Source organism: Magnolia sinica, chromosome 12 (assembly GCF_029962835.1).
Source record: "Magnolia sinica isolate HGM2019 chromosome 12, MsV1, whole genome shotgun sequence".
NCBI lineage: Eukaryota > Viridiplantae > Streptophyta > Magnoliopsida > Magnoliales > Magnoliaceae > Magnolia > Magnolia sinica.
The window spans coordinates 9,130,554-9,156,491 of NC_080584.1; the positions used below are offsets into that span (position 1 = coordinate 9,130,554).

General features: G+C 39.6%; 1 protein-coding gene across 11 annotated transcripts in view; it reads right to left on the reverse strand.

Moving 5' to 3' along the window:
* Positions 1 to 414: 414 nt before the first annotated feature.
* LOC131220884 (probable LRR receptor-like serine/threonine-protein kinase At1g56140) overlaps positions 415 to 25,938 on the reverse strand; it is a 121,252-nt gene continuing 95,728 nt past the window's right edge. For 9 of the 11 annotated variants that reach the window (XM_058215771.1, XM_058215769.1, XM_058215768.1 and 6 more), the window contains 8 exons: positions 12,785 to 13,212; positions 7,793 to 7,991; positions 7,557 to 7,700; positions 4,560 to 4,678; positions 4,047 to 4,257; positions 3,028 to 3,259; positions 1,895 to 2,045; positions 415 to 949 (listed from right to left, as the gene is read on the reverse strand). In XM_058215771.1, coding sequence (XP_058071754.1) covers positions 644 to 949; positions 1,895 to 2,045; positions 3,028 to 3,259; positions 4,047 to 4,257; positions 4,560 to 4,678; positions 7,557 to 7,700; positions 7,793 to 7,991; positions 12,785 to 13,212 — 1,790 coding nt within the window. In that variant the 3' untranslated portion in view covers positions 415 to 643. The remainder of the gene's footprint in view (positions 950 to 1,894; positions 2,046 to 3,027; positions 3,260 to 4,046; positions 4,258 to 4,559; positions 4,679 to 7,556; positions 7,701 to 7,792; positions 7,992 to 12,784; positions 13,213 to 25,938) is intronic. The other 2 variants (XM_058215772.1, XM_058215775.1) reach the window with 2 other exon arrangements.

The window sequence follows — 25,938 nt, forward strand, 5'->3', positions numbered from 1 at the left end:
GTTTTAAGCCGTGTGCCCACTTCAGTGTTGACTTTATGTCATATTTAGGCCCACCTTCTAAAATGAGATGTATAAAATAGTGACAGGGTGGATTTATCAAAACATCACGGTGGATTTCCCAACATGGCACATCCATTCATCACAATTAGAGCGCACTCTTTACAACCATGGTTTAAGTTACTTTTCATAAGTTAAAAAGAAATAAAAAATAACTTAAAAAAATAAGTTTATTTAAAAAATTATTTATTTAAGTTGATTAACTAAACTAACTTATTTAGATAAGTAATTTATTAACTTACATAAATTTAAAAAAGCTACTTATAATAATGAAAAAACATTTAATACTATCTTAATTTAAGATTCAACGGAGTCTTAGAGTCATCCCGACCCAGCTGGACATCGGGTCGAGTCGAGTTTCAGCGTTTCGAACTATGACACATATACATACTGCCTGATAAGATTCATTCAACATCCAAATAAAAGATATGAACAAAGAATTTATAGCAGTGAGAGGATAACTTAAAGAAACGCATGCACAGCTTAGAAAAGTCAATCAGCCCTGTCTTTCTCCAATGATCTCTTGGAAAAATGGCTGAATGGGCAGAGGCAAGTATTCCGCAGGAGTAGACCAGCTCGAATTGTTCTACATGTCGCATTGGCCTTCCATTGTTATTCCCATAGACCCTCTTGACATGTAGTCGCTCAGGGAGTTGGTTAATTCATTGAATTGCCACAAAGTCAAGTAGTTGGGCCGCGATGTGACACTGCTTACTTCGACGTCGCCTGATAGCATGGCCACCACACGCGACATGGGTGGGCGTAGCACTGGAGATGTTTGAGTACACAAAAGAGCTACTCCGATTATTCTCAGCACTTCTCCGTTGTCAAATTCGGACAGTGTCGGATCGATCAGTTCCAATGGACAGTTAGCTTCGTGTAGAGTCCAAGCCTAAGAAATTATAGAATGATGAGGTATTATTAATACATTGAGTGAAAAAGTAATAATACATTGATCTTATGTCCACAAATCCATCATTGAAAGATAGCTAGTGATCACTTAGTAGAATGAATCGTGAAGAAAATTCATCATATGGTGATTGAAGCAATGCTACTTTATAAATGCGCATCTGCAAATGCGAAATACAAACACCCCACATGTGTGCGAGATATGGATTGTTCATTAGGCACGTCCTGCAATGGATGTAGCCTACCTGATTAGGTAGGTCACTTGTGCATTTAATTTAAACCATTAGCTATCTTTTGTGGTCCATCTGAAAAGTGGGCTGGCCTTATTTTTTTGCTAGGAAACAGTTTCCATGGAACCTACTTGATTGATGACCCAGCTCTTGCACACATAATCCCATGTCGGCACACAGAGGATGCTTGTGTTTGGCCCATTTACATGTTGCATTCTTCTTAGGTTGTGTTTGGATGCACACGCGAATCGAAATGCAGGCATCAGTTTAACCAAAATGGCAAAATGACGAAAGTTAATTGAGGCTTCCCAGAGTCTACATCCAGGAAGTAGCCCCTCAAATTGCAATTACAAATCTTTGTAGTCCAACTTGAAAGTAACACAATTGTGATTTCGTTCTCAAGACTTCAATATGGTGGGAAGGAAATTACTATTTCGTTATTTCCACTTTATTTGATACATAATCGTGATTCCAATCAATAGTGCTCCAAACACAACCTCAGTGATAATCATTTGAATCATAATCAACGAAAGCTAAAAGAAGGAGCATGAAACACTGAGCAAGATAATGAATCTTGACAAACTGTGTGTGCCCATAACATGTGTATCCTAATGAAAGAATCGAGGGTATCCTAATGAAAGAATCGAATTACTAGCCTACAGACTCTTATTCCTATAAAGGTGATTAAAATGTCATACCCATTCGAGGAGATATATTTTATCTTGATCCAAGCTTGTATCTGTATTTGGCCGTCCACTAAGAATCTCAAGTGCGACAACTCCAAATCCAAACACGTCAGCCTTTTCTGTCAGATGCCCACGCAAGGCATACTCCGGTGCAAGATACCCACTTCAAGAATCCACACAAAAAACAACTCATAATGACCAAATTAGGATGTGTTCTAGATGCTCAATTGAATTAAATTGCAATAATCAGCTTATAAGAAATGATCATAGTCGGATTGCCATTTTAAAGAGTCCTGTGATAACTTGAAGTCCTTTTCGAGTTGTGTAAGCGAAAGTAAGCATAAGCTCTTTACTGGTGGGCAAGGATCAAAAACCTCATGAGTCAGCTTGAGGTGTCTATAGGGCACTGTCCTGGGGAGGCAAATGGAGTGGCCAATGACTTAGCGCGTAGGGGTAGTAATGGTCAAGCCAATAGTCTGTTTTTCTCAACCACGGGCCTGCCGCAAATGACTAGAGGACTTCTATTTCATGATATATAGAGTGGGGCTGGGAAATCTATGGGAGGTTTGATTACTCAGTTTCCGTTGAGTCTATTTTTGTATTTAGTGTTCTCTCACGATAGGTGGGCCCTTCCCCTTTTTGTTGTTGGGCCTGCCCAAAGTCTTGTAAAGCCCTTTGTTATATGGAAAAAGGTTTTCAAAAAAAAAAAAAAAAAAGCTATTTACTATTCAAGGCTTATTATAGAGGAAGACAATGATCTTCTCCTAATATTTTTGCACATTCCTACATTAGGTGAGGCCGGTGTTTTGTGTGGAGCCTACTTGAAAGTCTAGTTTGTACGACGTCTGTTCATATTAATAAAGATACAAAAAATAAATAAATAGTGCCCTAAAGTGCAAATCATCAAAGTGGGACTCCCCTTACTCCATTCATAAGGAGGTACTAGCCCCTTAATTGGAGCTGAAGTTGTTCCAGTTCCAACTTGAAATTCATGGAATTGCAATTTGGTGTTTACTCATCATATAATTTAAAACGGCCATCCCACTTTGATCATTTCTTAAAAAGTGTTAGAATTTAGTTGAATTGAGCATCCAAACATATCGTTAAGTAAGTGATGTGAATGTAAACAATTGAGTGTTTCTTACATTGTCCCTGCAACCCGTGTGCTGATGTGTGTCTTCTTATCATCATATAGTTTGGCCAAACCAAAATCTGATATCTTAGGATTGAGATCAGCATCAAGCAAAATATTACTGGCCTTGATATCTCTATGTATGATTCGGAGACTTGACTCCTCGTGGAGATAAGTGAGGCCCTGTGCTGTACCCATGCATATTCTGTAGCGGGTGGGCCAATTTAGATGCAACTTACTTTCTCCTGCAAGAAAATGACATGTACGTACATTTCTTATATTTTCAAATTTGCCATTTTAATCCTTGATTAGGAAACCATGCATCTTGAATCTAGTAAATTGAAATCATTCCTACTGTCTATTTATTTGTGTGTGTGTTGGTCCACTTGATTAATAAGATTAGGAACATTCAAGTGGGAAATGGGGATTTCATCAATTTTTAGGTCATGTCGGGTTAGTTCAGGTTAGGTCAAGACCCAACCAAACTTTTCAGGCTTGGGCTTGCGCTTGCTGTGTTAAAGCCTATATTGGGTTGGGACTAGGCTCAAGCCTTGGACATTTATTGTTGAGTCTGGCCTGGGCCTAGCTTGATCTAACCCAAACCCGGCCCATTGCCAGCCCTAACTAGCAATTCCCCCCACATGTGAGAAATTGCTAATGTGGAATGTATGCGCGAGAATACAGTCTGTTCATCAAGTGGGACCCACCTTGCATTTGCCATGGCCGAAAAAAAAAGGCCGGTTCATTCATCAAGTGGGGAAAAGTGTATGACAAATGTGGATGTTGGTAATTTTTTTAATTGTCCATTTGTCTCATAGACATGTTGGGCTACCTGATGACCAGAATGCCTGGATTTGGGCAGTTGCAGATTCCTGTGGGGTCCATCAGATGAATGGCCTGCATGTCACACATACATGCTACATCCGCACGTGAGCTTACCCAAATCCTATCTCTTACCAATGGCCATCACATTCATCATTTTGGTCATAGCTCAAGAATATGGTTTTACAGAAATAGGAACATGTTTCGTACCGAAGAGTGCATGATCAAGACTCCTATTTTCAAGATACTCATAAACCAAAAGGCGCTTATCTCCATCAATGCAGCATCCGTACAACTTCACAAGGTTCCGGTGCTGCACCGCTAATATGGTAACAATCTCTGTTACAAACTGACGATTTCCATGATGAGATGCCACTGAGAGTTGCTTCGCAGCTACTATCCTTCCATTTGAAAGTGTGCCCTATAAAAAAACCACAATTCAATAGAAGTAAATGAATACTCCAATATGTATTTATTTGTGTACATAGAGGGTACTGGGTAGGTGTACATGCGGTTGAATATTATTGCAGTATAAAATGAGCCTAAGTCACCACAGAGAGTTATATAGAGGCCTGCTTGGATGTCCCTAAAATTTAGGATTTGTTCTTCTAGACATGCCCTCAGCTCTCAATTGGCGCTTTGTTTTCCTCTGTCAATCACATTCATATTTACATTTACATTCATATGACACATTCATTTCATATCACATAAGAAGAAAAGTACCTTATAAACAGCCCCAAATCCTCCCATTCCCAACTTATTTTCCAGACTGAAATCTCCGGTCGCAGTCCTCAGTTCGGAATAACTAAAAGTGTTTGGTTTGGTACCCATTTCTAGAAGCTCTGTGAATTCACATAAGTGAGCAGGTTAGGATCATATATCTAATTAAATTGACTACAAAACTTAAATGCATGCTCACATCTTTTACTTTTTGTTTTTTTCATGAACTTATTAGATAAAATTTGTATGATTTCCCAGTTGGAATTTTTATTCACTTATTTGATGATTTTCTTTATAAGTGTTGTGTTTGAATCTTGCAAGCATTCATTGAATCAAGAAGAAAGTTTTTTTTTTCCTTCAAATAAACTTAGGGTACACCCAAGGTATTCATCTTCTAGGCTCTCCGAGGATCTTCCGTGCTTTCCAACTACTCTTCGGCAATCTTTCATTCTTTAACTGCCCAAAATTTCATCTCATAGATGGTATCATGGTTATTTAATAAAAAAAATTCGTTATGTTTTGATTGGTACATAGTGACTGTATAAAAAGTCCAGAGTCCAGAGGCTCCACTTCTTCCACTTAGATTGAATCCTACGAATAGCAACCTTTCTAATTTCTCTGCTCTCATGAATTATCAACCTAAGATATCCAAAATGATAATTAATTTTGGGTAATTGAATAACAATATTAACTAATTCCTTGCTTACACTCCTATTGTTACAAAAACTTCCATTCCACATTATTTTATTTCTAGTCGAATAAGTTTTAAAACCTTTAGATTTTAAAGCATGCTTCTATACTTCTAGCTTTGTGTTTACCCCCACCCTTGTCTCATCAATCAAAAGTAGCTAGGTCATCCATAAATGACATGTACCACAGGACCTCTTCTTGTAATTGCCTAGCTCATTAACTCGTCCATACCTAATGCAAAAAAGACATTGACTCATTGTTGACGACTTCTGGTGTGATCCTATGCTAATTGGGAATTCACTCATCTCTCAGCTAATGGTCCTAACATTTGTTACTGTTCCCTCATGCATATCCTTAATTATATAAATGTCCTTTTGAGACTACTATCTTTCTCAACACCCCTTAGATTAACTTTCCACGGACCTTATCTTATGCTTTCTCTAAGTCGATAATAACCACATAAAGATCCTTCCTCCTCTCCCTACATTTTTTTATTAGCTAAATAGGAGAACAACCTCAATAGTTGACCTTCCTAGCATAATTAAATTGATTTCTAATACATACATCTCACGCCTTAACTCTTTACTCAACCATTCTGTCCAAAGTTTCATAGTATGATGATTCATAAGTTTAATCCCATGACACTTTAACAAAAAAAAAAAAAAAAACTTGAGATCATTTATGTCCATCTGAGGAAATTACAAGAGATTCGGGTGGGCCTCAATAAAAAGAGAGAAAGCCTCACCTATCATATCAAACGAACTCACAAATGCTTACAAAGAAGGGAAGTTAAAAATAAAAAAAATAAAAAAATAGACAGCTAATTACATCCGCCCAATCGAATTGCTCCTAATCCGACCTTATCAAGAAAGTAAGAGCCCTTAGTGAGAGGCGAAAGGTCAGCTACAAATATGAACTCGGTCCGGCCTGGGCTGGGTAGCGCTGCCAAACTTGGCCAGGCCATCCGCCACTCCATTAGCCTCCCTCAGTGAGAAGGAGATCCTGAGGGAGGCCCATCTTAATCCCATGACACTTAGTGTGGCTCTATATGTCTAATTTAAGTGCGGCTCTATATGTCTAATTTATTTTGTCAATAGGTAGCATAACACTTTTCCTCCATTCTTTTCGCATTTTCTTCGATCTTATATGATCTCCAAACCTCTATCGGTATACCATATGGTCCAAAGGCCTTTCCTATCTTCATCTTTTTCGAAGCATCTTTCACTTTGGAGTCCTAATCCTATGAAAGTATCTATGCTCTTTGACCTCATTTGAGCTTATAATTCGATCTATCCATGTGCTCTCATTGTGGTCATCACTTCCAAGTTCTGAAAATAGCTCCTCAACCTTTCATTGATCTCATTGTACTTGATCTGTGCTCTCTAGTCATTGTTTTTAAATGCAACTAGTATTATTAATGTCCTTGCCATTCCTCTCTCTCATTTTTACAAGTTAATTTGGAGACATATTTCTCACTACTCTTGCTTCCGACCTATCACACTTACTGTGATATGTCTTAAGTTTAGCCTTACTACTTAGTGTTCCTTTTGGTGTTTCCATATTCTTCTAAACTTTTCAAGGTCCTAACTGATTTGTAACGTTTCAATTCAATAAAATAGAAAATGACCAATGTATTTCAAGCCGACACATTGCAATTACTACATTTAATTTGGTACCCAAAATTACAAGCACTAGGGTTTTTTTTTTTTTTTTTTTTTTTTTTTTTTTTTTTAATGAAATTAACAATGTTTATCCATTCAGATGCGTGTTTGCAACAACACTGAAAATGGGATGTCCAGTATGTCAAGTATTAATTTTCCACCTTTTCTGCACCAAACCAAAGATGTTTCAGGTCCTTCTTGAAATGTTGTGAATATTGATTTGGGTTGAACAAAATCCTGCTTACATGGATATCTGAATACTGCCTAAGAAATCTAATTGGTAACTAGAAATTTATCAAAGAAAAATTGCAATAACTCCTGGTTGAGAAAACTTAGACCGAAGACTTGAATCCACTCTTATTGAGTGGGTTTTCATATTTTAGGAACATAACATGTGAGTTACAATTGTCTGAGTTGAGTTTCAATACATATCAGTTAGATTGTGTTTCCATGCTAAATCGAACAGAATTTTGGTAGTTCAATTCAATAAATAGAAAACGACCAAAGTGGGGCTAGCCCCCAAATTGCTATTACTATCGTTTCAAGTTGTTATATGACTTAAAATGATCCTCTGCATTGCATTTAATGAATTGCAATCCAGTTCAGTTAATCATCCAAACACACCCTAACTTGGCAATATTGGTATTACCTTTATCTTCACCAATGTGCCTGCTCCTTCGTCTCCAAATAAATATTGCAAAAATGGATATAAAACTCAACGCACCAGCACCAATTACAATCCCAACAATCAAAAGAGTCTTGTTCTTCTTTCCTGCTTGCTTCAGTGGGAATTCTAAAAGTAAAGCCAAGAAATTCATCTGTTAGTATTGAATATATAGAAACTATAGAATTTAATTATAATACTCAGTTCTGAAGATATATTACGTGGAGTGACGTTGATGGCCGCAATGGATGGCCCATAAGTACCCTCAGCAGGTATGCAACAAGTCCCTTTTCCAGCCCAAAAGAGATGGATGTCAAGGAAATTCTTAGATACATTAACCTTGAAACTCTTCAAAACCGCTCTATTAGAGACTCCACCTGCTGTCTTTCTTATATCAAAATCTTTAAATTGGAGATTACCCTGGAAAAGCAATTAATAAAGTATCAAAACTAAATGTGAATATGGTCATAATTGATGCAGGACAATTAACCACTTGCTTTAAAAGCTTGAATTGTTAGAGTATGACGAATTAATCCATTTATCTCATAGCCCAGGCCCCCATATCACATGGGTTAGGACCTCGGCTGAACCCCCTTTGTGGGCCCCAAATCACATAGGCGGCCCACCCGCCTACCCCGAGTGTGTCCCCGCATCCCACGGGCTACCCCACTCGAGCTTGGTGTGAAATACGCATTAATTATCTATGGTAAGGAGTCTCGAAACAAGACCTCCCCCGTGGGCCCCAAATAGCATGAGTCGCCCACCCCGAGTGTACCCCTATATCCCACAGGCGACCCCACTCGAGCCCAGTGTAAAAATACCCTTGCATTAATTACTCCCAGTGAGGAGTCTCGAACACAAGACCTCCCGCTCTGATACCAATTTGATGCATGACAATTAACCACTTGCTCTAAAAGCTCAAACTGTTAGAGTATGATGAATTAATCCCTTTATCTCATATCCTAGGCCCCCACATCGCATGGGTTAGGACCTCGGCCGAATCCCCTTCGTGGGCCCCAAATCACATGGACCACTCACCCCGAGTGTATCCCTGTTTCCCATGGGCTACCTCACTCAAGCCCGGTGTGAAATGTGCATTAATCATCCTTGGTAAGGAGTCTTGAACACGAGACCTCTCCCATGGGCCCCAAATTGCATGGGTCACCCACCCCGAGTATGCCCATATATCTCACAGGTGACCCCACTCGAGCCCAGTGTGAAAATGCCCCTGTATTAATAATGAATTCCCAAACTACATAACCAGAAACACATTCGCAAAGGGTGGTGATTTGATATTTTCGGGACTGCCCAAACATTCATACTTCAGGAAAGCATAAACATTTTCTTTTTTACCATCTTAAGATTGCTGGACCTAATCTGCAAGAGGGGGCCCATTGGCCCAATCCATCATGATGATCCATCTCGATGGCCCTGATGTACCAAAGTGGATAAAATTGATTAACCTAATGACTATACCCTATCAAGACTCAAGCAGGCCCAATCAAGCCGATGGGCCCTATCGATCAAATCATTAAATCCCCAGTTAATCAAATTGGACTTATAAGGATTGTATCGATGCAATGGATGGATTCAAATGGGCCCGATTAATCATATTCAAGCAAGCTTGATTGATTAAACCAACCAAATCCCCATTGTTACCAATCAATGGAATGGATGGGTCCAATCATCTCATGTGGTTCTGATCAGTGTAATGGATGGATCCAATCATCTCATGTGGTCCTAATCAATGTGACGGATGGATTTGATCATCTCATCTCGTCCCAATCAGTGTGATGGATCATCTCATGTGGTCCTGATCATCTCAAGCGGCTCAATCAATGCGATGGATGGGGCCGATCAGTTCTGATAATCTAAATTGCTGTAGTGGATGGTAGGTGGGTCCAATGCGAGATTGTTGTTTAAATCTGTAGGCATTCTAGATCACATCCAACAACCAAGATAGCCCGATTTTTCAAAAGATTGTGATTTGCTCCATGCCTAAATAGGGCTCACCACATGATGAGTGCAATAGGAAAGGATGCATGCATGATTAAGGACAAAAAGTGCAAAGGGTATCAATGGGCTTGATTGACTGATAGTCATGAAAAGTAGGCCCCATAGTTGGGTTATTCAAAAGAAGAAAACTAGGCCTACACAAGAACCTATCAAGTTTGGATTACAAACTCTTACCCTCAATCCTACAGAAGGAAAGAGAGTATGGACTTACTAATCGACACTTGTGAAATTAAGTCTCTTTGATGCGTCGTCTCGGGTTACTTGATTGATGCTCTCTCGTTCTTCAATCAACTCTCATTTTGCTCCTCCGATCGTTGATGTTGATGCTTTGCCAATGCTTTAGCTCCAATATCAAACACCTTGCATGCACTGCTCCAGTAAGGTGACCAAGGTGATAGAAGGTTGGTAGAATCTCCTACGACTAATGGGATAGTTAAATTTTAAGAGGATTCACCTAGAATGGTCTTTTAGATGATTTAAACAAATGATATGCCTAGATGATTTGGTCTAATCTTTAAAAAATGGTGAAGTTCAAGTTCATCTTCTCACAGGAAGTTGAAATCCTCATTAGAGTGTTAAAGCTCATGAAGATAACTTGAAACTCATGGGATTAGAGGTCTAGAATATGAGATATTAATGTGGAATAACCTATCCTTTTCCTTGACAAGGTCGGGTTGAGGAACCTGCGTGCGGCCTAACCCCCTTTTGTTCTCGTGCTCTCTCCTCTCCTCCTTTGTCTTTCCTTTGTAGTTCCTTATGATAGGCGGGCCCCCAGTTTTTTTAGGTGGTCCTGCACGAATATAGATTTAGAGTTGTACAACCTAGTGCTCCCCCTTTCTTGTTTAAATAAAAATACAAAAGGTGGTGCGTTCCCACCTTTCTTTTAGGGAAAAAAAAAGCCTAGCCTTCTATTGCACCTAAAACTCCTCATTTTGCCTAAGAACCGAATGTCATTTTACAAGAACTCGATTTGCAATAGCTATAAAATGACTAGTTAATGATTGTTAATCAGATGGAAAGGTCATTTGATAAGATTGAATAGTCAATCGATCCCATCGAGAAAATCCGGAATTATATTTGTTGGGTTGCTGGACTCATTCTTCAATAAGAACAAGTGGTCATTCGATTCCATTGAGTCCTATCGACAACCTGTCGATAGGATCGATGACCACTTGAAAACTATTATTTTGGGCATATGATTTCATAACAACTTTGTACCTCTTTTATCCTTACTTATCATGTTCCAATTTTGGTTATAAGGCTAAGGGATGATCAACAATGTTTACTTATAGGGTTAGGATCATCTAGAGGTTTAAGGGTTATTTTATGTCAAGGCTAGGGTTATCAAGGTACTTCATATACCTGTTCATTACGCCTATGATGCTCCACTCTTCATGTGTCTTCGGTCTTTACCTTCCAAGGGCTCAACCGATTCTTTGATGCACAGACACACATAATTGACAAATAAGGTACACAAATCAATGCATTAACAAAAACCCTCCACTGCCAGAAAGCTCAAGATTACCTCTACAAGAGCCATCTACATTAATTTTGATCTAGTCATCCTCCAGTGTGTGCCACTTAACCACGCTAAAAGAGGGAGAGTGAGGCTGCCTTGGAAAGATACCCATGGCTTGCAGAGTTTGCTGATGCAAAGCATGGTTGTCCCTAGGCTAAGGAAGGAATTGCCCAATTGCTTGAGCCAATGCTGGATGCGAGAGATGACTTTAATTGGGTTCACTGGTGAACCATCGAAAACAACTCCCACTTTGCTCCTTCCAAGTCCCTAGAATATGAGGGAAGGAGGCAAACTTGTTAAATCTCCAAAACAGTCCACAGACAATGCTTTCCTCCACCAAACAGTGGCTCAACCTAGGATTGAAGGCTGGCCAAGTAAGGGAACATCCCAATGCTTGGAGAAAAACACCCACCCCTTATATGCAAAATCCCCTGACATGAAGAGATGATCCAATATTTCCTCAAACGAAGGGGATTCAGGACCACAACAATTGCACTTTGATGCTAGCTGAACCCCCTTGGACCTGATCCTGTTGTTAACCAACACTACACACTGTAGGAGATTCCACACGAAAGTTGATATTTTTGGGGGCATCTTAGAGTGCCACACCCACCTGGCCCAAACTTTCCTTGTTTCCCCCGTTATGATTAGGTGCCACATTGAGCATACCTGGAAGTCGCCAGACAGAGATAAAGGCCATACTTGCATATCCCTCCCCTTAGACATGCAGACCCCTTCTTCGGAGATAAGCTCCCATGCGCCATTTGGCAACAGGGAGGAAATGAGATTCGGAGCTACGACACCAAATGGCCCAGGAATGTCTTTCACTTGAAGACCTTGGATCGAGACCAGAATCTAGTCGACAACCCACGCATCTAGCTTTCTGAGGCCGGACCAGTACTCGCCCTTCCGCACGTTAATATCCTCGCTACGAACCTGCCACTTGACGTGGTTATCCAGCAATGGAAAAAGACTGAGAATGCCTTTCCAAAAAGGAGATCTCATTGCTCCATGCGTCCTGTCTGCACTCGCTATACAATCTGCACCATACTTGGGTCTGTAGAAAGAAGACCAAACACGATTATACCTTCTCCGTATCTGACAGACAAGGCCAATTTTAACAGCTGTGACTTCATAACGTCAGCTAGCCTTTGGCTAGAAGCAATGGACTCTCCTTCTCCCTTTGAATTCACGAACTCCCAAGTGAAAGAAAGAAAAAGTTGATACCAACATGCCCAGATCCTTTTCCAGGGACTGAATCTTTCTGGGAGAGTTCCCTTGGTTAAAAGATCGTTAAAAAATAAAAAAGGTATACATGATAAGTTTCCATTGTACAGTATCCTAAACTATGCATTGGCTAGCATAATTGAAGCACTCACATTAAAAAAAAAAGCAGTTCATATATTTTCTTTAATGTGTTTTGGATCGGACCTATACTGAATTGGCAACTACTATCAATACCACAAACACTGAGCACAGGAATCTGCTAAAGAGTTGGACTACATCCTCTCATATTAGGACAGGTGAGCTTCAGGACTGTATCCATGGCCCATTTAGTAAATCAGTCAGGCCCCAGCTGACCAGAACCGGACTGATTGCCACGGCTAGAAAGGAATGTAACCACACCTTTTAAACTATATACACTACAACATTCACTTTTAAACTATGTCGTGCGCACCTGGGAAAAAATGTCGAATACACGTCTTCCTAAGGCCTTCGGAGTATTTGAATCTGCGGAAATGTCCAATACACGCCTTCCTAAGCCACTCTTAGCATTTGTATCTATCAGGTGTATCTCAGCGAATTGTAGGGTCACTTTATATTCTCCGTTCACAAGCCCAAGCTTGTAGTATCTCAGCGATCCTTGTGATATCCTTGTTGTCCGAAACAGCTCTGGGTCTGAAGTATTCGTAATCTGAGACTGATAGTTTGCAGTCTTCAAGTCATTTTCGTTGTTACGATGCACCATAACATTACTGACGGCCACCCTTCTCACGTTGTCTAGATAATATGTTGCTGGACCAAGAGGATCGACATCACCATCATACACCATTCCATCTTCCGATGTTATCTCTGGACCGCCACAATTTATTGCAAATGCAGAATCTGTGAACCAAATAGGGACACTGATCAAAGGCTGCGTCGCATGAATATAGTTATGTGCATCCGAATCAGAGACTGCTATGGAGTGTCTAATTCGGCAAACTGTAATTAATGGAATATACGAGTTCCGCCATATGTAATTGAAAAGAAATTAATTTTTTTGTACAGGTTTGCTAATCCTACATGCATGTCTAAGGTGGCCCATATGCATGCCATCACATGTGCGATATACAGCCTGTCCATCAGGAGGGTCTCATGATGTAAATGCTCGGCACAAAATCCAGGATGGTCAACTCACAATGCTAGGACATGCATGCCTTGCTAAACTTGAACGGTTTTTTTTTTTTTTTTTAACGGGGATTTTAACATTACTAGCGCTGTTGTATGATCAATTTTAAAAAAAGAGAAAGGAATGTTTCAAATATTCTTATACTAGTCATCAGAAAGGTGTTGAAAACATATTTGCCTTTACAGCCGGAAAGGTAATGATGAATGAAGAAAGGACAACGGCTCTAAGTCATATGCTGGATGGTAATGTACCTAGCTATGGGCCCATTCTGATTTAAGTTTTTAATCTATACCATCTATCAATTGTACCAGCTCATCCCATCTATCAATTGTACCAGTTCATCGTAATATATAGCCCAATAAATGGAGCTTACTTATAGATGAAGTGGACCACATCATAATAAATAGTATGAGTTGCATGCATGCAACCATTGAAAAATACCATGTGGGCCATAGACCTTTTCAATAAATATGATATCTTTGCTTTCCCTTCATCCATATATCTGTGATATTATGAATATGTTAGATGACATAAACATCACTATGGGCCCCATAGAGCTGACTTTGTACCGTTCGTGGTTAATGGCATGTAGGTACAACAAAAACTTACGTGAGTGAGAAGCTTTAACAATTATGATTCCCAATGCCCATAAAAAAGGTCGATCCAATCCGTTTGATCACGAGGCCCATCAAAAGGTAGATTTAATCTGTTGATAATATTCGTGGATTATGATTTTCATAAGAATGTGTGAACTTTACGCTGTTTCAAGCTATCACTGGCCCATAGTGAGAAAAAAAGATCAACGGTTTGCTAGAACAATACCTACTGTCTTGTTGTGTTGTGGGCCACGAAATCTGAAGATTTTATTAATTCTCTAGACATTTACCTTATTCAAAATTTCGAAGAGAACGGGCGGAGCAGATTTGACCAAAAGTTGAAGATGGGACCTAAAGATGTACAGAAAGGAATTTATAATGCTAAAAATGATTGTAGGGTCCATTTTGAATCTCGACCTCAACCCTACCTCTACGTTTTGAAGTTTCTTCTCTGGGACCCACCTCCACCCATTGCGACTCTGTTATTTCACCATCCTTCATCATCTTTCTGTCTCCGGCTTCTTGTACTTTTGGTAAAATGCCTTCTTTCATAACCGAAAACTGTAGAAATGGAAAACGAAGCTGTGGACAATATTTGAATTTTTTGCTATTGTGGGTTTTGATCATGTGCTTTAGGAATGATGACAACCTGTATCACTTTATATTGAGGTTGTCAATAGTTGGCATGATCGAGGTTGACATATAATAACACTCAAGGTTGTTAACATTTTCTTTGTATCAAGATTGTCTAGGTTTGGCAAGGTCGAAGTTGGTATACAATAACAATCGAGGTTGTCAATATTTAACATAGTCAAAGTTGGTATACAATAATGATCGAGATTGTCTTACAATAATGGTCGGGGTTGACATCCACTAATGGTCGATTATCAGTGTGAGAACCTCGACCTAAATGGAAGATTGTCAATCTCGACCCTTATTGGATAATAACTATGACCCTTAATGTCCATTGTCAACCTTGACCCGTAGTGGATGACAATCTCATCCTTTATTAGATGATAACTTTGACCCTTAACCAAGTGGATGACAACCTCGGCCTTTATTGGATGATAATATTAACCTTTACTATCCCACTGTCAACCTCGACCCGCAGTGGATGACAACCTCGACCCTCAGTGGATAATAATCTTGACTCTTGTTGGAATGCATGTCGAAAAAAACTAAGAAGGATCACTTGCTTGGACTACGAGAAGGCACCAATCTCTCCAAAGTGTTCCATTCAATTTTTGAAGAAATACATGTTAGATGATTTTGACAACAATTCTACTAGAAAAGAGATGTTTAGGAAGAGTTCTTTTGGACATCTATTGGATTTTTCGGTAGCTGGGTAGATGGTGCATGGTAAAGTAATCCACTGTCTACTGCAAAAATATATTAGTCACTTGACTTTCTACGTAACATCATGAATTTGACTGAGCTGGACTTTGCCCTCATTACGGGTCTTAGGTTTGGATCTTTTAGATCAAGTGAGTCTGGAAAAGGTCAAACAACAAGGGAAAATAAAAGAAAATGAATTAGGGAGACTTACTTGAAAGAAGGAATTGTGACGAATGATGATTTGAAAGAAGCTTATCTCTCGCTCCATGGGAAAAAGCAACCTGAGGATGCGTTGAAGCTGACACTTCTGATTTGTGTGAAGAGTCTGATAGTTGCAACTCCACAGAAGAATAGTTGTGTTGATAAGCATTGAATTCATGCCGCCCAATCTCGGCCATTCAATTTTTTACTGTCAAGCTTGACCCTTAGTGGATGATAACCTCGACTCTTATTGGATGATAACAACGACCCTTATTGAATGACATTCTACACTATTACCTCTTCTCCACTTCGACCTTCCTTAACACAATACCAAAACATATCACAACCTAGTCCCTTAAAAAAAATAACATCGACAATGATCTAAGGTTTTATTTACCTTCATAAATGACTAACACTATTGTTTACTACGATAGAAGGGATATTGGAGAACTGCACGATCATAGTGGTGGGAGTGGTGGATGAAGCTTCAACAAAAAAGAGCTTTTAGATGAATGCTGGAGAATGCTAAATAGATGGCAAAGGAGAGAAATGGCGAAGAGAAACGAAAAATTTTAAAAACGAAAAATTTTCATATGAAAGAAACACCGGAGAGAAACGATGTAGGGAATGTGGTAGTGGATTCCATGATCTTCACTTTTCTAAGAAAGAAGGACGAACTTTATATAAAGTGTAAAAAGGCAACACTTGACCCTTTCTAAGGGCGTTCATTCACCATATGTGCGGTCCATCATTGTATATGTGTGGAATCTACTCCATCCATTAACCTCAAAATTTCATGGAAGGCCATGGTTGGAAGAATGATCAACATTAGTCAATCCAATTGGCCACATCACAAGAAAATAGTTCGTATCGAATAGGTACTGTTATAAGTTATTAGGTTTTATGTACATAGAGATCATGTCAGCAAGAAGTTAGGATCTTCACATATAAATAGAGGGCTATAAAGAAAATGAACGAATTGGATCTATGTTCCAGTTGGCCCAATAATCAATTCCATCGATGTCACTTTCTTGGGATTGAAAACTACGTAACTTATTCTTCACTCAAAATCCAGACAACTGTTGATCAAATGACAGAGGAAATTTGGTACGAAAATGATTTCAAAACGTGTCAGATGACTAGTCTAAGAATATTTGAAATATCCCTTCCTTTTTGGGAATTTGACCATAGCACAGTGCTAGTAGAGTCCAAATCCCTTTTTTATACATAAAAAGGAGCAAACTATAAAGAGTGTACAAAAAATTTAGGCCATCCACATACTCTAAAGAAAAGCTTTAACATTTTATAGCAAAGTAAAACTAAAAAGGTGCGATTGGATGTGCTCGAATTGAATTTTATAATTAGTCCAATAAAGTGGGACAGAAAATACGTTGTGCGTAACTCTATAAGTATAAGGAGGGCGTCACTTTCTCTAATGTAAGGGAAACAACTTTATGTGCATGATACACCCCATCCATCATGTACATACACACATCATGTGTGCCAGAAACCAGGCTAATTCAACACTCAGGTGGGAAACTCCACAGGAACCATAAAATATATACCTAAAACTTTTGAATTCACGTGGTACAACCCACTAATGTTTTGGAATGGTGAGGCTGTCAATGGACTGGACTTGGGTCGAAGAAACTCAAAAATTTGAGTAGGCCTCGCTTGTTGACAGACCTATGGAATAGTGTGATTTTTTGGAAATTTCTTTCATCTCGATGAAAGATACCAGATGAATGGATTGGATGATATATAAACATCATCGTGGGCCCTACACAACTAATGGTGGGTGTTTCCATCACATCTATTTCCTATGGTTGGCCTCCTTGAGTTTTGGATCTTTATGATTTTGGGTTCCAGGTGAAGATGAGGCAGCTTACCTAGTGGATAGGTGGATCTCATGAAAGTTCCACCCATGTGGCACTCAATTAGTGAAAGTGAGGTCATCCATTTACCTACTTAAGGTATGATAATTTAGTTTATTGATCGAGTGCCTTTAATTTGGTGCAGTGCAGTTAGGTTAACCGAAGGTTCAGTTGGGTCGATCAAAGCATGTTGTGATGTTTCCAAATGATTAAGGTTTGTTTTGGTTGACCAACATGCTCTATTGATATCTCGGTTGACCGAAGGTGCGACTGACGGAATGCGCAAGTTTTTTTATATATAGAAAGTGTAGGTTTTGTTTCTAATCTTTTATGGGAGTATATAAGAACGTCTCTAAACTCGATTAGGGTAGAACGAGGAGAACCTACATAGTTTTTAGGATTTTGCATAGGGAAAAGGTAGGGTTTTCTATTCTGTAAGTTGTTCCATCAATTGTAATTCATCGTTCATAGTGGATTGATTGTCACTTTGTGTCATGGTTTTTCCCAAAAGGGATTTTCACGTAAAAATTTCTATGTTCTCTGTGTTTGCTTGTTCTTTTTCATTCTCTATTATGTATTTGATTTATTATGAGGTTGCTTTCATGCCCATTAAGGGGTTTCATCACCTAATAAGTGTTATAAGAGAGTAGGTTGGGTTATCAAATTGAATCTGAAAACATGGCATTGAGGGGATCGAATGTGAAGTTCGAGACAAAGAAGTTCACGAGTAAAAATAACTTTAAACTCTGGAGGTTGAAGATGAAGACCCTCCTAATTTAGCAAGGGTTGCAACATTCATTCCTTGGGAAAGCAAGACGTTCAGAATCAATAAATGAAGATGATTGGGATGAACTTGATCAGGGGGTGATTAACACAATCCAATTGTACTTGGCCGATGGAGTCCTATACAATGTCATTGATGAGACGACTACTACATGATTGTGGGTGAGGTTGGAGAGTATCCATATGATGAAATTACTCTCTAATCATCTTATATGAAGAGATGGTTTTATACTCTGAGGATGGCGAAAGGGTTGGATCTCTCTGAGCACATCAACATCTTCAACAAATTGGTTTGCAAACTGACAGGCATGGAGGTGAAGATTGATAAAGAAAACAAAGCCCTAATCTTATTAATGTCTCTCCCGGAGTCCTACAAGTATCTGGTAAATAGTTTATGTTGTGGTAGGGATACCTTAGACGTCGATACCATTATCTCAATCCTTCAATCGAAGTAGTTGAGAAGGAAGAGTGGAGGCGAATGTACTTTTATGAATTCATAGTTTGCTCGGGGAAACTGTTTAAACGAGAGAAGAGGAAGCACGATTGAGTTTCATGCCGACGGATAAAGGGAAGTTGAAGTGTTGGAATCGTGGAAGGATGGGGCATGTTGAGAAGGACAGTCAAAATCCCAAAACCCATATGGAGGAGAAATCAAATGATTCGCTAAAGGAAACCAATTCAGTAGAATTTAGTAAAGGGACGAGGAGTTGTGACATGTTATTAGTATCCAAGATCAGTTACTTATATCAAGAGTGGATTTTGGATATGAGGACATCGTACCATATGTGTCCTCATCGGAGTTGGTTCACCACATATAGTAAGTATGATAGTGGCTTGGTTGTTATGGACAATGACCATGCCTGAAAGATAATAGGAATTGGTACGATTTGCATCAGGATGCTTGATAGGTGGAGTGTGCTCTGACCGATGTGAGGTACATTCTGGATTTGAAAAAGAATCTGATATCTCTAAGAGCTCTTGATGCACTCAGGTGAAAGTTTGCCAATTATGAAAGTGTTCTGAAAGTTTCAAAAGGGGAACTCATTGTTATAAAGATACAGAGGAACAAAAATATTTACAGGTTGATCAGGAATACTATACCAGGTGGAGCTACAATGACTATAGCAGAGTCCACGTCAGTATGTTTATGGCATACGCGCCTAGGCCACATGAGTAAGCACGGTATGAAGGTACTTCTTGATCGTCAGTTAATTTCTCATTTAAAAAATTTTGATTTAGATATATGTGAGGATTGCATATATGAGAAACAATCAAAATTATCATTTAAAAATGGGAATTCATGTTAGTAAATGCTAGCTTGATTATGTGTATTCAGATATATGGGGCCATCGCCAGTTTTTTTGGAGGAGGGTCATCATTCTTTGTTACGTTCATTGACGATTTCTTTAGAAAGGTCTATATTTATTTCAGGAAATATGTTGATGTAGTTTTCTAGTAGACCTTCCCTAGTTGACTGTTCACTCCCCAAGTATAGGGTTGTGATGTAGTAATAAACTCGGTGAGACCGAGGTTGAATCTCAAGGGACTGAAACCTGTACGTAGTCTGGAACTAAATAGAACTAGAACTAGATTAAGATGAAATTTAAGTCAAAGGAAATTAAAGGAATAATGGTGAGAATGCTAATCTAAAACTTATGAAATTTAAAGGCAGGAAACTAGGGTGCCAAGGATCCACTTGTAGAGATCAGGGAGATCTAAGGTTGATTCATGAACTCAACTGGACTTCGAATCCCATCTTCATCCAGTTGGAAGATATAACCTGAAAATCAAATCTGAATATCTTTTGATCTAATTTTCAAGAGATAAGATTGAGTAAATTAGAATGGATTCCATCAGAAAACTATGCCCATGAGACAAAGCAAACAATAGAATTAAACCGATCTACAGTCAATCTGAGAGATGTATGAATGGTAGAAAGGGTGCCATCATCTAACCATGTCCAGGAGATGATGGTGAACAACAGGCTTCCTGACTTCATAATCATAAAAAGGAAAAGGAAATACTCAAGCCATCATAGATCTATTGTAATTTCAGTCACAACAAACCATTAACAACTAAAGGCATTCCTTAAGTATCAACTAAGATCAAATTCATTTGAACATAAATTAGCCCTGTAGGAATCAATCCCATCACTCCAAAAGCTTCTCCTCTTAGCCCTAGCTAAGAGGTTCAGCCCAACATGAATGGGCTGGATCCCTTAAACAAAACAAAATAAAATAAAAAGAAAAAGAAAAAAAAACAACTTTACTATCTTTTTGTCTCTCTGCTCCACGTCCAGCCCTAGCTGATACTCTCTCCATGCCTGGTGCTTCCTTTTATAAGAATGAGAAGTCGCTCAGCTGCTGGAGTCGGTGACACAAGTGCACATGCGTAACTTTTACGCAGCAACAGAGTTTTCAGAAACTCCTTACGCAGCAAACATCAGAACAGGAATCTGGGCGTCCTTTTCGAAATTTGATCCAGACAGAAGTCTTAGGAGTAGTCGGCCATCCCATGGGTGCAATTTGGACGGTCCATATGACTGGGACGATCCCCACCATGCTTTTAGAATGGCCCGGATCGGCCGGGTCTTTGGTCGTGCGTAAACAGAGGAAGAAATTCGCTTTTCTTCCGCTAAGCTTCTGGTGGGGTCTATTGTAGCTGTCCTTTACAAAATCCACCTCGTCCAATGTGTTCCTGACAAAAAATCATCCGAGAAGGTATAGTTTTTGTCGAGTTTGGAGTGGCCCATTGTATCAAATTAACACACCGTTCATCTTGCATTTAAACGGTTAAAAATCGATCTCTGTTTTCCTCTGGAATTCCGTCACCTAAGCGTGGGTTTTGGCCCCACTATGGATCATATGGATGGTTCGGATCATCCATTTTCATGATATATGGGGTCCACTAGAGAAACCCAATCGGACGGGGACCGTCCCTACCATGTTTTGGAAATTTTTTAAAGAAGCATCGGTCAGCGCATGCTGACCGATTTCTTCATTTTTGGTGCTCGTTCAGTGCATGTGTGTTGTGCACAGACACTATGTAAAGTGGGTCCCTTCTTGATGTATATGAGAAATTCGCTCCATCCATCCATTTTTTCATATCATTTAATGAGTTAAGACCAAAATTGAAGCATATCCAAATATCAGGTGGCCCCAATTTGATCATTCTTGGGCTAATTTGTCTGTTGGCCTACTTCTACAAGGATCCAATGGTTGAAATTCGACATGTACGGTTAATTTAGGGTCCTCAGGCCATGTATGAAGTTTCAAGCCGAACAGATGGTGAAAACCCTGTGATCTTGCATTCTGTACATCTTTCAGGCCACTTAAGCTTCAGTTTCTTGATTTTCTCGGATCTTTGGTGTGTGAATCTAACGATCTTGATCCCTTGGGGTCTGTCCCTTGTCTTTGTGTCATCAAAGCGTTAAATCCATGCTTTTAGCATCTTGTTTCAGTCTAATCTCCTAAACACACCTTACAACACAAACACGGTTAAATTGGGCCATTAAACAGTACCAGGGGACCCTCCGATGCCTAAGTCAGGACCTTGGGTCTTTTAGAGAGAGATATTTAAGGAAAAGAGTTACCAGTCGAGTGTTAAAATGAGTGTACGTACCTTACATTGGTTGAGGCCGTACCTTTATTTATAAGGGGAGGAAGACAGTGGCATGAGGAGTCTTTTTTGATACATTTGGGATGAATCCGTTCAGAGATTCGCCTGGGATTTCACCAAGATTATCGTCGTCCAAGTTTCTCGGGATCTAATCTGATCCTCCGAAGATCTTGGGAGAGATCTTCAGGCTGTTAGAAACATTCTCGGGCTGTCGATCCGAGGGTAGATTGTATAAGCCATGCCGAACTTCCCGCTAAGTTAGCATTTGCCTTGTTTATAGGCTGTCTTGAGCTATTACTGAGCTCTGGCTGAGCTACGGTCGAGGTATATTCGAGCTATTGGTAGACCTATGACTGACCTATGGCCGATCTATAGCCGATCTATAGTCGAGCTATAGCCGACCTATGGGTTAGGTTGGCAATTGGCCATTTGAGTAGACTTACAGTTGCATTCTCTTTTAGTGTCCTTACAGTTGCATCGACCTCTTTAGAGATCGGCCTGAATTTAGAAGTATATGCCCCTTGGGGCTCGAATCTCAAAGGGTCCATGCTGTTTAGTAGAGTTGGTCCATTTCATAAGTCGACCTAACCAACTTAATTATTTTTTCACCCAACAGTAAGCCCCCTACTTTTCGAGTCGATCTGAAGCGGCTTGGAAAGTAAATTCAACGCATTTTAGGTCAGATTTAGCTCGGGTTATGTAGTCATAAATGCCAGGTATGGTGGCCAATGCGGTGCTCGAGGCATGTTAATACTTGAACACATCATGTCGTTTCATGGTTCGAGGTCTCGTGGGGCGTCAGGCCGTCATTTCGGTGACAGACCAATGACAGCGCAACACATGGTTCAATAATTGATATTAGGGTCGAGCAGCGCATGGGGTCGTGCCACGTGTTGGTAGGCGGTAGTGGAAAGGATGTTGTACAACCCATCATTGATGGTCATACTCAAGCGACACCATGTGGCTTCCCTATATAAGGGAAGCCCTAACCTTGAGTCGTCTTCACCTGTGTTTTCGTTGTCCCCAATCTGCTGTCTCCCTTAGTCGTTGAATGGGCAATTTCTAGCGACCGTAGCCACTGGCGTCCGGGTGAACGTCGTTTTCTTTGGTGATCTTTAAACTTCATTTGCTCCCCTCATTTCTTTTTCCCTTTTAATCAGCGACTCTCAACATCGATAAAGAGCCGCAATATTGAAGTCTTTTAGTTCATGGGAGGGGGCCTTTGGAGGCGACGGTGGGACCAATAGCTTCCTGGCGATGTTAAACCCACCATTATCATTGGTGATGATGGCATATGTTGATTTCTTAGCATCTCAGGCGATGGAAAGGTCCCCGACAGAGAGGCCAGTAGATGTAGAACATAACCCTTCTAATGAGGAAGAATTGGAAGGGTCCGTTGTGAGGAAGGTTCGGGGGGTCCCATGCCCTCGACTCTCACAGAGGAGGAGCTAGCTCGGATCAGACTCGGATATCATATCCCCGAGTCTATAATCCTTTGGCTTCCCTCACTAGACGAGCTCCCTGACCGACCTTAGGAAGGAGCTGTCGCGATCTTCCAAGTCGGTATGCAATGTGGCCTGAGGCTTCCCCTATAAGGTCTGGTGCGGTGCTTACTCGCTCGCTTAAATTTAGCCCTGGGACAAATGATTCCCAACGGATAAAGGGCTTTAATTAGCTGCACGGTCCTGTGGTTCGAGCTAGAGCAGCCCGAATTGACCGTTGAGGAGTTCCTTCATTTATACCAAGTGAAGCCAAACAACTCACAACCTGGCTGGTACTATCTTTCCACTTGGCGGGGGACTGTGGGGAGCCTTATTACCGACCCTCCGTCGTCTAACAAGAACTGGAGGGACAAGTGGTTTTGGGCTTCAGGCTATTAGGAGGTAGCCGACCTACCTCTAGCATTGGATCACCACTGGGTCCCCTCAGCGTTCTTTGAGCTAGGTCAATATACTTCGGATGTAGTTATTCTTTAGCTCATCCGTATTTAATCAGTCTTCAATGTTCAGAGTTTTTAAAGCTACATTGAAAGGACAAGTGCTTGTTCAAGACCCAAGATAATGTTCAACTTAAGATCAAGTACAACTCAAGAACGACAAATCCAAGCTTTAGAAGATCTCAAGTTCAAGCTACATCTTGTAGAGATCTCAAAGCTTTATAATCTTTAAAGGTCAACCATCATCTAAAGAAATGAAGACTCAATATCCATACTTCACATTTAAGGTATGAATTACCTTAGTTTGACCTTAGGGTAGGTCATTTTGTATACATAATTCAAATTGAATCATTTTATAGATGTTTGGTCTGTTCTAAGATTAGTCCTGGACCTTGTTCGACTAGTCCTAGAACTGCCTTGACCAGTCCAAGAAATTCCAAGACCAGTCCTAAGTTTGTTGTAAAATTTCAAAATTTTTTGGTTGAGCTACGACCAGTCATGGACTCTGTTTGACCAGTCGTGTGAACAGTGCACGACTCATCCTACGACCAGTCTAAGATTTATAACTCAAACTACAACGAACAAACTTGGTGCCTCACAACCAGTCATAGGATGGTCACGACCAGTCGTGGAGGTGTCACTACCAATCGTGGACAGACTACGACCAGTCGTAGAACAGTTTTATCTGATCGCGCTTGAAATTTCAAAATGCAGTTTGTCCTACGTCTAATCGTAGTGTCCATAGGACTAGTCGTGGTGTCCATAGGACCAGTCGTAGATGCGATTTCTACAACTATAAATAGAACACGAATTTTCGAGTTTAATAATCCAATTCAAGTAAAATTAAGGAATCACTCTGAGAGACAAGTTAGTGTTCTTTTTAAGCTACATTGTGCATATTTAAAATTTTCTTTTGTTAGCTTTTCTTATATGATTTTGTTTCTGCATTCCAATCTAATTTGAAAGAGGAATTGGGATATTCCACTTCTTGGAATCAAATTAAATAGAGCTAGCCCAACTTGATTTAATTTAAAATCAATTAGAACTTAGAACCATTTCAAAGTGAGTATTGGACATTGAACTTCTATATTCGAACTTCTCCTCTGATTGGTTCTTCCGAGCTGCTACAAAAGGAGAAATCCAAGTATTTTACATTTGTGTAAATTTTCTTTATTTTGGTTTCTTTTGAGATTGAGCTAGAAAAATCTCATTGTGTTGGTTATCTGAGAAGAGCCAAAAAACTCAAAAGTGGGGTTTTTTGAATTGTGTAAGCCCATTTGAAAGACACAATTGTGAGGGTTTTAGGTGAACCTGTGAAACCTATTTTCATAGTGAACGCTAATATCCCCTGTGTAAGGATATTAGGAGTGGAGTAGCAAGCTATGTGGCTATTGTTTAACAGTTGGTGAACACACAGGCGAACCACTATAATTCTTTGTATCTTATGGTTTGAATGTTTGTTTAATTTGTATATCTTTTATCATTCAAATTTGTGGGATGTATGTGTGGATGTGAATGTTGTAATATTTACATTTCATGCATTGTGGGAAATGTTGTAATAGTTTAGAATTTATTTCTTGTTATTTCCTTTATTTCCTTTCAATTTGAGTTTTTGATATTCAAATTGTTCTAGTAAGGTTGTCCTGCCATAAACCCTTGGTTTTTATGGTGCAAGGTTGTCCTTAGAATAACACTAGTACCAATCTCTCTATTTGAGGTTACTTTACATTTTCGTATTGTGATTTGTTTAAAGTGTTATATTTCCTTAATTCATTTAAATTCTGCTGTTAAAGTTTTAATTTGGCATAGTCCTATTCCCCCCCCTCCCCCCCTTCTAGGACATATAGTTATCCCTTTCAAGTAGTATCAAAGCCTAATAGCTCATTTTAATTGTTATATTTTTGGATTTATTTCCTGAACTAATCGATCTAAGCTATTTATAAGATGTCAAATTTTGATAGCCTTTCAGTCACTAGGCCTCACCATTTGATAGCTCCAATTATGCCTATTGGAAAGCTAGGATGAGGATTTTCCTTAAATCCATGGATGAGAGCATGTGGCAAGCCACAGTGACTGAATGGACCCCTCCTACCATTG